At 48.0% G+C, this 12809-nt stretch overlaps 1 protein-coding gene across 1 annotated transcript; it reads left to right on the top strand.

The window, feature by feature from the left end:
• Positions 1-4307: 4307 nt before the first annotated feature.
• tbc1d15 (TBC1 domain family, member 15) lies at positions 4308-10897 on the top strand. The gene is made up of 17 exons (XM_085360235.1): positions 4308-4362; positions 4917-5015; positions 5342-5416; positions 5599-5746; positions 5982-6189; positions 6753-6855; positions 7515-7709; positions 7803-7931; positions 8143-8246; positions 8366-8460; positions 8936-9052; positions 9132-9232; positions 9304-9403; positions 9488-9585; positions 9663-9779; positions 9851-9937; positions 10012-10897. The coding sequence occupies exons 1-17, from the start codon at positions 4339-4341 to the stop codon at positions 10189-10191; spliced, it is 1980 nt and encodes a 659-aa protein (XP_085216361.1). The 5' UTR covers positions 4308-4338; the 3' UTR covers positions 10192-10897.
• The last annotated feature ends 1912 nt before the right edge of the window (positions 10898-12809 follow it).

Below are 12809 nucleotides of genomic sequence, written 5' to 3'. Positions count from 1 at the left end.
CTCATTCTCCATCTCCCTCTCTGCTCCCCTCTCTCTCTCTCTGTTCCTCTCCCTCTCTGCTCCCCTCTTCCTCTCTTTGTGCTGACAATCATCAAATATACAGTTGAAACCAGATATTTACCCTTCAGATAAAAACAATTTTTTAATTGTAAGATCAAATTAGACTAAATGTTAATTTTTTTAGATAAATATAAAAACATATTTGTTAACTTTAAGAGTAAAGAGAGAAACTGTCTGTATTTCTTAATTGTAAATGGCACCAAATTGTATTCAAAATTGAGCCACACTTATGGAGCTCCACAGTTCTGTTCCTGGTGTTTTGTTGACATCTCTTGATGTTCCCATGTCACAGAAACAGGCTCTGTGTTTTGCCTTATATGCATCCACAGCTGTGCCACCAGTTTACTCACATGGACTCTACGAACCTATCAGAAGCTTCTTCAGCTCAGGATGGAATCGTCTGGAGTTTCTTATTAATTAACAATAAACTTAGTGTACATGTACTCCTACATTTGATCAAAGTGATTAAAAAATAGAAGCTCTGTCTCTCTTTATTCTGACATTTAACTAATTCAAAATATATTTCAATATTTATCTAAAACAAAAGTTTACTCTAAATTGATGTTGTACAGTAAAAATGTTTTATGTTTTCTCCCTAAAGTGTAAATATCTGGTTACAAATGTGAATATCCTGCTGTGTACTGAAACCCCTCTTGTTTTGCATAGAAATATACTGAACAACATACAAAGCATAATATATAAAATAACATTTACCTGAGTTTTTCTTTGAAAGAAGCCTCGAATGTCCATTCTTATCTTTCAGTACATAACTGAAACCGATTTAGTCGGGGAGGGTAAGAACTGAGAATATGAAATAAACACACGTAAGCTAAGAATCTCTAAAGAAATAGCATTTGTTCGGCTTTTCATTTCGCCATTTGTTGATTCACTTGAAGAGCGAGTAACGTAATATTGGTCAAGTGATCAGTTTGATATCAATCTTTCGTGATGCACCGTCATATTTACATTATTTGTACAGTACGAATGATTTGCTTTGGTACCTGCTCAAACTTAAGCTCTCCTTAGTATGGCTGACTCCGTTTCTCCAACAGCGCACTCACAGGCAGCAGCTGCCCCGCCCCCTCGCTCAGTCGCTGGCTGTCTCCCAATTCAGGGTCTGCAGCCTTAAAGTACGCAGCCTCAACGATCCTCAAGGGCCGCGTACTCAAAGACCGCTCAGGCCGGAAGTGCGAGGCTTGTGTAATGGGCCGGTCTAGCCTCCGTTGCGCTGATACTGTTGTTTGTCAATAAAGTTTTAAAAAAAAAAAAGCCTCCGTTGCGGTGCCCAGGTAGCCTAGCAACCATGATACTAACAGCTGGAAACGTGTCATACAGCTGTGTTTGACAGAGATGAAGGAGAAAATCTTTTGTTCATTTGTTTGTTTCTACATGAGCTTTGATCATTCTCTGTGAGATGAAGCTCAGCTATTGGACGGCGTATATTTTAAAGTAAAGGCTTTAAAACCAAGTTAGTACAAACGTCACTAATGTCACATAACTTTGCCGACATGTGGCCAACAGTAATGTTTAATGGTCTTCGTTATTAAACATTTGCACATAAATAAGTGACGTCATATTCAGTACTTAACGTTTACTCTTCGGCCGCCCCTCATCCACCGTTTTTTTTCTGCAAATTTATCCACACCCACCGCCACGCTATGCATTCTGGGATATGTTGGGCCACGAAGTCTACACTGCCACATCCTTAAAATTCAGGGAAATGAAGGACGCATTTGAGGGCCGCATTTCGAGCAGCCTTTGAATTGGGACAGCCTTCGTCGCGCCGCTGTGACGTAATTGGCCTTGAAGTCCATACTTTAAGGCTGCAGACCCTGAATTGGGAGACAGCCGCTTAGTGCCTGAGCTCGGATCATACCAATATCAGGGGGGATTCACGCACAGTCGTAAATTCCCACAGTGTGCACTATGTGCTTCGAATATTGTGTGTACTTTTTGTTTTATACAGTTGTCAGCCAGGCATCTAACTATGAAAAATTACACTCCAAAAGACCCCGGGCTTCTGACAAAACAACCCGGGCTTAAGCCCAGTAAGCCCCCCCCACGTCCGCCCCTGTTCAGCACAGAAATGAAGCCCAACAATCATGTTTTACAGTGCCGTGGTCTCAGCCTCAGATACTCAACTAAAGTGATGTCATGACAAAAATGAATGACCAACAAAACATTTTTCTCCTTCATTTCTGTCAAACAAAGCTGTAACGTGTCTCGCGGTTAGTATCATGGTTGCTAGGCAACCTGAACAGCAGGACGAAGCTATACCGTCCCATTTCACAAGCCTCTCACTTCCGCACTTCTCGTACTTGTAGTACGCGTAGTGCGCGTACTTCAAGCGTGCAGTCTCTTAATTGGGACACAGCCTCTGACTGAGGAGAGCCAGCAGGCGTCTCACCTGTGCCTGCAGACCACAGGTGTGTTCACCTTTCAGCATAAAGTTCTTGCTGTGTCTCAATACACTGATCGGGTTCATTGATGATGTCATCAGTGTGTGACAATATCAAAACTGTTAGGCTGACGAAGACATTTTTCACGTGTGGCCAAAGGTGGAGCCAGCTGTTCCAGGAGGATGCAGTCACTGTGAGGCATGAAATAAAAACATTGAACCTCATTTTAATCCGTTTTTGTCTCATTTCTAAGAGTTTGATCATTCCAGACTTTATTTTGAAATGTCGGGATGTGTTGCTCATGAAAGAAACAATTTTTTCTCCAACTTTATTTCAACAGAATCTTCAACAAAAAGCAGAAAACTGCACGATGTAAAATTGTAGTGCAAAATTATGATACAGTGGAAGAGTATGTACAAATAAATAGGACAGAAATGCAGATTCAAACAGGGAAAGGCGAGAGACACCGTGAGATTATTAATGGTTTTAAAGCTTTCTTGTTGTAAGAGGAACAAATTGTTCCGATTCTGTCCTGAGAGTGGAGAAGTCACATTTATGGATGTGGAGTTTGATTAATGAGAGTCTCTCACTAAAGTCTAAACCAAAATACGTTTTGGTAGAAAAGATTTTGATAAGATGCTGTTAGAGATGAACGTAGTGACATGATTCCATAACAACTGAGTAAAGGTGAATTTTCCAAATAAAATCTCTTCACTTTGTTACTGACCTTTATCCAGTCTGCGTCCTCGACAAACTGAGACCAGAAAGAAACCGACTGAGGAGCAGAGGTCAGAGACGTAGAGCGTTAATTAAGTAGTTAGTTAACGAATGGATCAAAATTATAGATGAAATACAAACAATTGACCTACAGAATAAGGACTCAGGAAGATCAATACCATAAAAAGTGGGAGAAATGGACTGAGTACATAAACCCAACAGGATAAAGACCAACACACTGATAATGAGAAATGATCAAACTGTAGAAACAAGGAGATCCAACATGGGTTTGTTTTGTTATCCTACCTGTTGTATTTATCTTTTTGTTGTTGTTGTTTTGTTTTGTTGTTACCCCCCTGTATAATGTTTAAAGAAAACAATAAAAAGAAAGTAAAAAAAATAAATTCAGTTGAGTTGAAAAGATACCAAACAAGGCAATGGGGGAAAAATAAAATGAAACAATCTGAGGGTGAAATACAAACGTAAACTCAAAGGAGTCACACATCGCCGGTTGTATTTCAGACCTCAGTGGGTTCATCCAACAAATCATGAAAAATGAGGTTTACATGTTTGTTCATGACGGTGCAGATTTCTGACATTTTGTGTAATTTAAGCTGCAACAATGTGACTGTTTTCTAACAAAAACAGTGAAACTTAAGTTAGACTCGTGTTTGTAAATGAAGCGCCCCATGTTGTGTAGCTTACTGGAGTTTATACTTATTGGGCTACATATTTATTTATCATACAGGCTATACAGTACATAGCATCAAAACTCACATGTTTTATGTAACTAAAGTGTGTAATCATGTGGGCTACAGACAATAATTAAGTTATTGACTATATTTATATGAAAAACGTGCATACTTACTGCATTTGAATCATGTAACCACATGTAACCATGAGTGTTTGGGGGGGGGGCTTCGACTTTGCCACCCTAAGAAAATCTCTCTAGATCCGCCCCTGGGCTGTAACATCTATCCGTGCGTTTGTCAGTTTTTACTTCTTTTGTCTTTTTTTTTTTGGGCCGTCAGCTGACCCGTTGAAGTGGGCGTGGTTCTAACCGGAAGCTGACCTTTTTAAACCGGAAGCTGAGCTGTCGGTTGTGTTTTGGAAGTTGGTGGTCACGTGAGCTTCCGTCGTCATTGGGAGAGTGAGTCCAGACATGGCGGCGGAGCCTGCGTTCAAGGTAAAACATGATCGCGTTTCCGGGATTCTGCCGCGGAGGCCGGAGCTCCGCGGCGGGGAGAAGAGAGCTCCGTCCTGTCGGGCCGGGAGCTCTGTCCTCCGGCTCTGCGCCGCTGCTGCTCGGATAGCCACTGAGCTCACCGACCGCAGCTGCCTCGGGAGGCGGCTATCCGCCGGCCTCTGTCCGCCTCTCCGGCCCGGACGCTGTCTGCGGGCGGCGTAGGGCTGAGGGTCGGGGCTCTCAGGGGACAGGCTGGGTTAAGCTAGCGTGCAGTGGTCCCTGGGCGGACCGGTGAACCTCAGCAGACCGCTTCAAGTTTGCGTGATTGATCTCAGGGGAACCTGATTGATTTTTTTGATTAGTATTGATCAGTGGTTTTATCTGAAGCTCTGATTGCGGGTGGCACAGGTGTGAACAGGTGTGCCACCTTCTCGCTGTATCGCAGGTTATTTTTCCCACAATGCCCTGAGTCCTCAGACGTCATGTGATGTGATCAGACTTCCTGCCTGCTGTATTGATCCTTCAGCTGACCTCACTGTGACTCTGCTCCACAGGTGATATTTGAACACGAGGGAGTCTTCCTCCATCCCAGCAGTGATGAGGAGATCGAGCCAGACTTCCTGGTTTCAGGAACCCTCCGGATCCTTGAAAAGGTAACAGTCCCGACACACTCTGGTATCGATTAGTCTGCCTGGTCATCGATTAAGTATCAGAATGTCTCTGCGATGGAACGACTTGAAGAGAAAAACATCCTCACACACCAGCAGCATGTTTGATACCAGGGCGATAACCTGATTGCTTAATCAAAGACCTGTTAAACTGCACATGATTGGCTGGAATAAAGCTCCGGTTTGTCACTGTTATTGATTGTTTATAGATCTATGCGATCGGAACAGAAGCGCTCTTTCTTCCTGAACGCTCCTGTGATTTGTTTGATTGATCGATGAAGTAATGTGTCAATGTGTGTCCTCGCCGTCAGGACGCCGAGATCATGGTGGAGTATAGACCTCTTGAGGACGGCGTCGACCCCTCAAACATGCTCTGTGCTGGGAAGGTTTGTCCAAATACTCCCACTCAGTAGAGTTCAACTTTATTGACTCAAATTGAGTATCAACAAACCGAATTTCCTGATTTGATTACATTCAAACTTCAAAGTTTCCAAGAACAGATTTTTAAACAAACCAAAAAAAAACATAAAACTTCATGTAAAGGTGATTTAAGAGTGTGTGTGCGCAGGACTCGAGCTCGGTGGTGGAGTGGGCTCAGTGTCCAGGTGACCGTCCACAGTCTCAGCAGCTGTTGGAGGCTCAGCTGAGCTACGAGACAGAGTGGGACATGGTGAACGCCGTGTCGTTCAGGAAGAGGCGGAGCTCCAACATGGAGGGTGAGCGGCTGCTTTAACCTGCTCGGCATGTTGGAATCACGTGACTCAGATTCAGAGACGATGAGGCAGCGATGAGGAATTTTAATGCTGTCGACTGCAGCCTAACCTCGAGCTGCCGGGCTGCATCTGCAGGTCGTGAAGACTCTCAGCAGCCTGAGCCAGACGGGTGCATCGGCTGATCTGAGCTTTTATTTTGAAATCCCTGTTTTTTCTAATCCCTGCTTCCTGTCTCCAGGTTCTCTCAACAGCAGCCACGAGAGGAGCCGCTTGGCCTTCGCCTTCAGTGTCAGTGACCTCCGCTCCGTCACGGTGAGGGAGGAGGGCTGGACCTTCATCATCCTGCAGCTGAAGGACTCCTCCACCCCGCTGCCACATCTGCACTTCCACCAGGGTGGCAGCAGAGCGTTCCTGGACAGCCTGAGGAGGTTCGCTCTGCTCATAGAGTGAGTCCAGCGGTTGATGTTAAGCTCTGACCCCGCCCTCCACCTCAAGGAGGGCTGTTTTTTTTTTTCTTTTGTTTTTTTTTTTTTTGTTTTGTTTGGGGGGGGGGGGCTGGTCAGGTTCACATACAGATCAAGTTATTGGTGTTTGTGTCACAGACAGTTTATTCAAGTTACTCTCAGTCAGGAAGACATATAAATGTTACTCCACCTTGGGGTGGGGGCTGCGGGGGGATTTGGCGCCGGCGCCGCTCTCTCGGGTCATTTATATGCTAATGGCTGATTTCCACAGGCGTGCGGCAGCGTTCCCGTCCCTCTGATCCAAATATCGGGTGAGGCGGGGGCAGATAGCTGTTATTAAAGTTCTTATCAGGCTTCATAATGACGTCCCGCCCACGTGCTGCCTGCTGATTGGCTGATAGAATCTGTACACCCCAAAGAGACGAGCGCTTCCTCTGATGTCTGATTTGCCGCTCGCGCCGTGAATAATAAGCACCCGTTTGTTATCAGAAGGCCGGCGTTGATCCTGTGAGCTGTTACTGAGGTCACATGTTTCCTGTTTGCAGGTCTCCCAGCGACCACACGTGCCTGCTGGTCAGCACGCCAAACAAAGCTCTGTCGCAGTCCTTCGAGAACCTTCTGGACGACAACAACTTCGGCCTGGTTCACGTAAGAAGTTTAACCATCTCTCACTGCCAGCTGTTAGGCTCAAACATCTGGATTCGCATGCACAAACATGCACGCACACGCGCGCACACGGGGGTGCAACTATAGATTATTTGGTCGTCGATTAACCTGTCTGATTTCTCTTCGATTATTTGTGTGCTGAGTGCAGTCTGGGCAGGTGATGCAGCGATGCTGCCCCCACAGCTTCCTGTGGTGTACTGCAGGTACAAAAACACATTTATGAGGTTTTAGCATGCGACATGTCAACGTCATGGAGTGCGGCGACGTGCGCACAGGGACTCTGTCGCACTGAAACATGCTGCACATAAAAGTGTGAGCATCACATGGTCCTCATAGTGAGTGAGGGGTTCAGCAGCTGTTACCATGGTGATTTAAACGGACACATTAACGTGTGATCTTCACGCAGATGTTTCTGTGGAAGCTGCTGTGCATCAGCGCATTTATTTCAAACTAAATAAATCTGTGTGTTGGTTTTGTGAGCGAGGTCGCTGCGGTGGGCTGTTGGCTGCTCTGGTTTCACACGTAGAATTCTGTCTGTGAAAACACGTCGTAGGATTTATTTTCAGATGACGTTTGGAGTCGTGCGCTCCATCTTGTTCCGGCGTCCGTCGGCTGATGAGCTCTGCGTTTGTCTCCTGCAGAAGTTCAAGCGGGACCCGTACGTCACCACGCTCGGCGGCTTCTCCAAAGTCACAAACTACTTATTCGACGCGCTGCGGGGGATGGAGGAGCAGCAACAGCGCCCCCCAGAGGAGGTGGCCGACCTGCTGGGCGAGGTCATCCCGGGGCTGGAGATCAACCAGCAGGAAGAGCCGGGCTTCGAGGTCATCACCAGGGTGAGGGGTCTAATGTGATTGGCTGTTAGGCAGACGCGTGGCAGCGGGTGTGTCAGCCGTGTGATGCTCTTTGCTCACCTTTGACCCCGTCAGATCGACCTGGGCACGAGGCCCGAGGTGAGCAGGAAGTCGCCGCTGACTGCAGACGACTGGGCGCGACACCAGGATGCAGACGGGAGGATGAAGGATGTCCCAGACCTGAAACACGCCGTCTTCAAGGGGGTACGTACGTGTCTGTGGGTGTGTCCAGCTCTGAACCAATCAGCTGACGTGATTCTTAGCAGCATCACTCATTTATTCAGTTTTGGGCTGTTTGATCTTCACTTTGGTTTTTATGCCTGAGTTTACTGTAAAGCACTCGTTGGTGTTTTGACCTGTGACACTGATTGAAACGAGCAGAGACCACGCCCTGACGCGTCTGTGTCGTCTGCAGGGTCTGTGCCACGCCCTCAGGAAGGAGGCCTGGAAGTTCCTGCTGGGGTATTATCCCTGGGAGAGCACGCACGAGGAGAGGAAGACCCTGCAGAGAGAGAAAACGTACACACACACACACACACACACACACACACACACCTGATTACCCTGACTGGTGTGTATATCATGTTAACATGAGGGGTGTGTGTGTGTGTGTGTGTGTGTGTGTGTGTGTGTGTCAGTGATGAATACTTCAGGATGAAGCTGCAGTGGAAATCTGTGAGTGAGGAGCAGGAGAGGAGGAACTCCAGACTGAGAGACTACCGCAGTCTGATCGGTGAGCAGCACCTCGGCTCAGGCCTTGTTTGGTTATTTGGGCGGGGCTCCTGATGGAGAGCAGTCCAGTGTAGCGGGTGGATGACGTCACATTTGAAGGTGTTTGTGATGTTTGATGTGCCAAAGAATCAGAAGCATTGATGAGCGATTGATTCTTGCTCTGATGCTGGAGATGATGTCAGCGTGGAGTCGGGTGCAGCAGGTGGGTGAGATCGTAACACTGTCGCCGGGATCAGATCTGAGGCGTTACCTGTAAAGTTAAAGGAGTTTTTACGTGTGAAATACTGCAGTACGGGGAGTGAACGCAGTACTTCAGTGAGGTACTCGAGTGAATGCTCAGTTACTGCCGCGGTGAGGTGGAGGGAGAGCTGCGGGAGTTGAGCAACGACCGCTTTGGTCTTCTGAGTTGGGTGGTACAGCTTGCCGTGAGGGGGTAAAGGTCAAAGGTCATGTGACGTATGTGTCTGCGCTCTCAGAGAAGGACGTGAACCGAACAGACCGAACGAACCGCTTCTACGAGGGCATCGACAACCCGGGCCTGGTCCTGCTGCACGACATCCTCATGACCTACTGCATGTACGACTTCGACCTGGGTGAGCGAACGCTTTGCCTCCGCAGGTACGGCGCTGCTTCCCGTTTCCTGGTCGTGACAGGAAGCTCTCTGTGTTGCAGGTTACGTTCAGGGCATGAGCGACCTGCTGTCGCCCATCCTCTACGTCATGGAGAATGAGGTCGAGGCTTTCTGGTGCTTCGTGGCCTTCATGGACCAGATGGTGAGTCTGATCTTTGCTCTGACAGCTCGGACGTTTAACCGCGTGCTGATTTACCGCCGTGTGTCCTGCAGCACGAGAACTTTGAGGAGCAGATGCAGGGCATGAAGACTCAGCTGATCCAGCTCAGCTCGCTGCTCAGGCTGCTCGACCTTGCCTTCTGGAACTACCTCGGTACGCCGCCTGCAGCTGTGCGTGTGTGTTTGCTGTGAATAGCGGCGGCTCTGAATGACTCCGCCCCCTCTGTCTGTGTCTCAGAGTCTCAGGATTCAGGATACCTGTATTTCTGCTTCCGCTGGCTGCTCATCAGGTTCAAGAGGGAACTGAGCTTCGTGGACGTGCTGCGGCTCTGGGAGGTTGGTGTCCTCCTGCGGGGTCGGAGGTGCTGACAGGTGTCGTTCTTCCTGTGGTCTCACGTGTGGTTCATCCTCAGGTGATGTGGACCGGGCTGCCCTGCGAGAACTTTCACCTGCTGGTGTGCTGCGCCATCCTGGACTCAGAGAAGCAGAAGATCATGGAGGAGAACTACGGCTTCAACGAGATCCTGAAGGTGAGCATCGCCCCAAAGCTGCCCGGAGATCTGTGCATACCTGAGATTGTTCACCGACCTGTGTGTTTCAGCACATCAACGAGCTCTCCATGAAGCTGGACATCGAGGAGATCCTGCAGAAAGCTGAGGGCATCTGTCTGCAGATCAGGAGCTGCAAGGTGAGTGCAGGGAGCGTCTTCTGTCATGGTACGTCCATCTGACCCCTCACCCTGACCTGTCTGCTCCTCCTCAGGACCTCCCTCGCCCTGTCGCCACCATCTTGGGCTTTGACATCGAGTCTCGCCGTGCAGGCTCGACCGATTGCGGCTCGGCGGCGACTTCCGGAGCAGCTCGGCGGGAGGTTGGCGTCTCCAACGGACACTCGAGAGAAAGCAGCTGCGAGCAGAGTGGCAGAGGGGCCTTTGTATCGTAGTGAAGAGTGGAGATGGACTGTGTGTAGGCGGGGTGAATCTGTGGCCCCGCCTCACTGGAGGAGGGTGTGTGTGTGTAAAGAGATTATTAAGAATCTTATTTTTGTAATTTCTTGTATCGTGCGGCTCTAATCGGGCATTCCTCCACTCTGAAGCCTCATTCATCCTGATGAAGAGGAGGTGGAGCCAACCAGTGACTGAGCAATCATTCACCTGTTGGCTCCGCCTCCTGAGTGTTACAGATATGTTAAAGATAGGGTTAGGGTGGAGCAGTTGTCTGGCTGTAGTTTGAATGAATGAGGCTTCAGATCCAGGAAGTTCTGCCAACAAGAGCCCTGATTGGCCATGCAGTGACAGAGGGAGGAGCTCTTTCTGTTGACAGGAGGTGCCTGTGTTCCTCTTCCTGTTGGCGCTCTGACGTTTTTCTCTGTACTGAGATCAGATTAAAGACGCCACGTCATCAGCTTCTGTCACCATGACGACGGCGAACAAACCAAAGAAATAAAGTTTGTTTCCTGCAGCGTGAAACCGTCTCAGCTGTGACATCTGGATCACACTCACACACACAGTTTCCTCTCAGGGTTGAAACACTGAATCTGGTTCATGTTGTGAGTGCAGACGACCTCAGCGTCCAGCATGGCTCCACCTGAGGAACGCTAACAGGTGGTGCAGTAGAGCTCTTTGGTCTGCATCGCCTGCCTGATGTAACGAGGACACAGCTCCGTAATGCTGTAGCCTTACCCAGGCACTAGGGGTGCAACGATACTGGTATCGATATTGAACCGTTCGATACAGTGCTTTCGGTTCGGTACGCATATGTATCGAACAATACAACATTTGTAATTTATTTTATCAACTTTCCTTCTGACGATGCTGTCTGTGTTGAGCGCTCAGTGAATCTGTGTTCGACTACTCCGCCTAGGCTGCACTGTCGAGCGCAGATCCAATGAGCGCAGCACAAGCTAGCGAGACAGAAGTTAAGCTCCTTGCAACATGGCAACATGGACCTCCCCCACCCTCATTCAGATCTGGCGTTTGGAACTATTTTGGTTTTCATGTGACGTATGACCCTGAAGGTAAGCGCGTCATGGACAAAAGTAAAACAGTATGTTGGATGTGCCATGCAATGCTCAATTACATGGGTGGGAGCTAGTGCGTTAGCGCAGTTAACTCATTAACGTGTTGGCCGTCTAGCCCCATGCACGGGGCGATCCGCGGTAGCTCGTTAACGGAGATTTGCCGTGTTGTGGCGTTAACGTCATTTCAGATTAACGCTGACAGCACTAGTGGGAACACAACGAATATGACTGCACATTTACTCCGACATCATCCTAGTGCAAAGACAAGTGGAAGCAGACAAAACAACAAGCACGCATGCTACAAACTTTACCCGAGTCATTTACAGCCGTTAGCACAGGATTCTCCTTATGGGGACCTGATATGTTTAATATGCTGCTGAGAATATAGCCCAGAAGAAGCTATAGTAGAGCTTTTATTTTGGAAAGAGACATTTCTCTGTAATAAACTCTTTTCCAAAGATGAGAGATTTCTCCATTGAATTTATTTTTTTACTTTGTTGTTTCAGCAACATTAAATTTAAAAACTGCACGTTTGAGTTAAAATATATATTTATAATTTTAATAAATGACAAATTAAAAAGCATGAACATTTTTTTTGTATCGAAAAAATATCGAACCGTGACACCAAAGTATCGAACCGAACCGTGAATTTTGTGTATTGTTGCACCCCTACTAGGCACTGATGCCACAGGTGGCTGGGTGGAGTCCTGAGTGGTTCAGGGCCTCCACCTCCTGTAGACTCAATGATGTAGCAGCACACAGCCCTGAGGCCTGTCTGGGTCTAAAATCGCCTGCTGCTTGTAGTGAGGTGAAGTGGTGCAATACACCCTTTGCTCTTTAACGTGACGCATGTTGAAACTACAGGGTGCTGAAGGCGGACTACAAAAACTAAATCCTCTTCGATTTGTGGAGATGATATGAACGAGGCTGGCGTTGAGAGGAGGAGCGTCTGGGGTCGTATTCACCGACGTCAGCACAAACACTTCTTTGAATCCTGAGGCTCAGTTTGTCTGAAATCTGTGGTGTATGTGAGTCAAACACTCAGGATTTACCGAATACAATCAAACATCCTGCGCGTGTTGTGGTCGCTGCTGCTGGGACGGTTCAGCATACGGGGACACTGAGTCCGACTGCACCATGTTCACCTCCACCCACACACGCTGAACTTTGTCCTCATAAATATCAGCAGCTGTAGGTCTGCTTCCACCTTAAAATACGTTAAGGACTGAGTGCCATCTCTCTCTCTTATTGGAGCTGACCTGTCAGTAACCATGGAGACCACAGCTGGACACAGCATCGCAGCTCGTCACGGGAGGCCAGATTATTTACGATGATGCTCGCGCGGACGTTTTCGCTTTGTGTCACACGCAGAAGGAAAACACACCTGCAGGGCCAAGCTCCAATCAGAGAGCTGCGCCACTGCACAGTCAGAGTGGGAGGGGAGGTGGAGGGCAGCTGCTCTGCTTGCATCGATGTGAGGAAATGATTCGATTCATCTTCATAAATGTCACGCCTCCTCCCGTTTGCTCCAAATGTCACCT

This window comes from Diplotaxodon limnothrissa, linkage group LG7 (genome assembly GCF_057381915.1).
Source record: "Diplotaxodon limnothrissa isolate DT_005_m linkage group LG7, D_limnothrissa_male_GT1.1, whole genome shotgun sequence".
Lineage (NCBI taxonomy): Eukaryota > Metazoa > Chordata > Actinopteri > Cichliformes > Cichlidae > Diplotaxodon > Diplotaxodon limnothrissa.
Note: the sequence above shows the minus strand (reverse complement) of the source record. Positions and strands in the feature narration are given on the sequence as shown.

Bases quoted from the DNA above. Each gene is read 5' to 3' on its own strand.
- tbc1d15 (XM_085360235.1), top strand. From the start codon at position 4,339: ATGGCGGCGGAGCCTGCGTTCAAG. The intron at 6,190-6,752 runs GTGAGTCCAGCG...TCCTGTTTGCAG, and splicing joins AGGTTCGCTCTGCTCATAGA to GTCTCCCAGCGACCACACGT. The intron at 9,053-9,131 runs GTGAGCGAACGC...TCTGTGTTGCAG, and splicing joins CATGTACGACTTCGACCTGG to GTTACGTTCAGGGCATGAGC.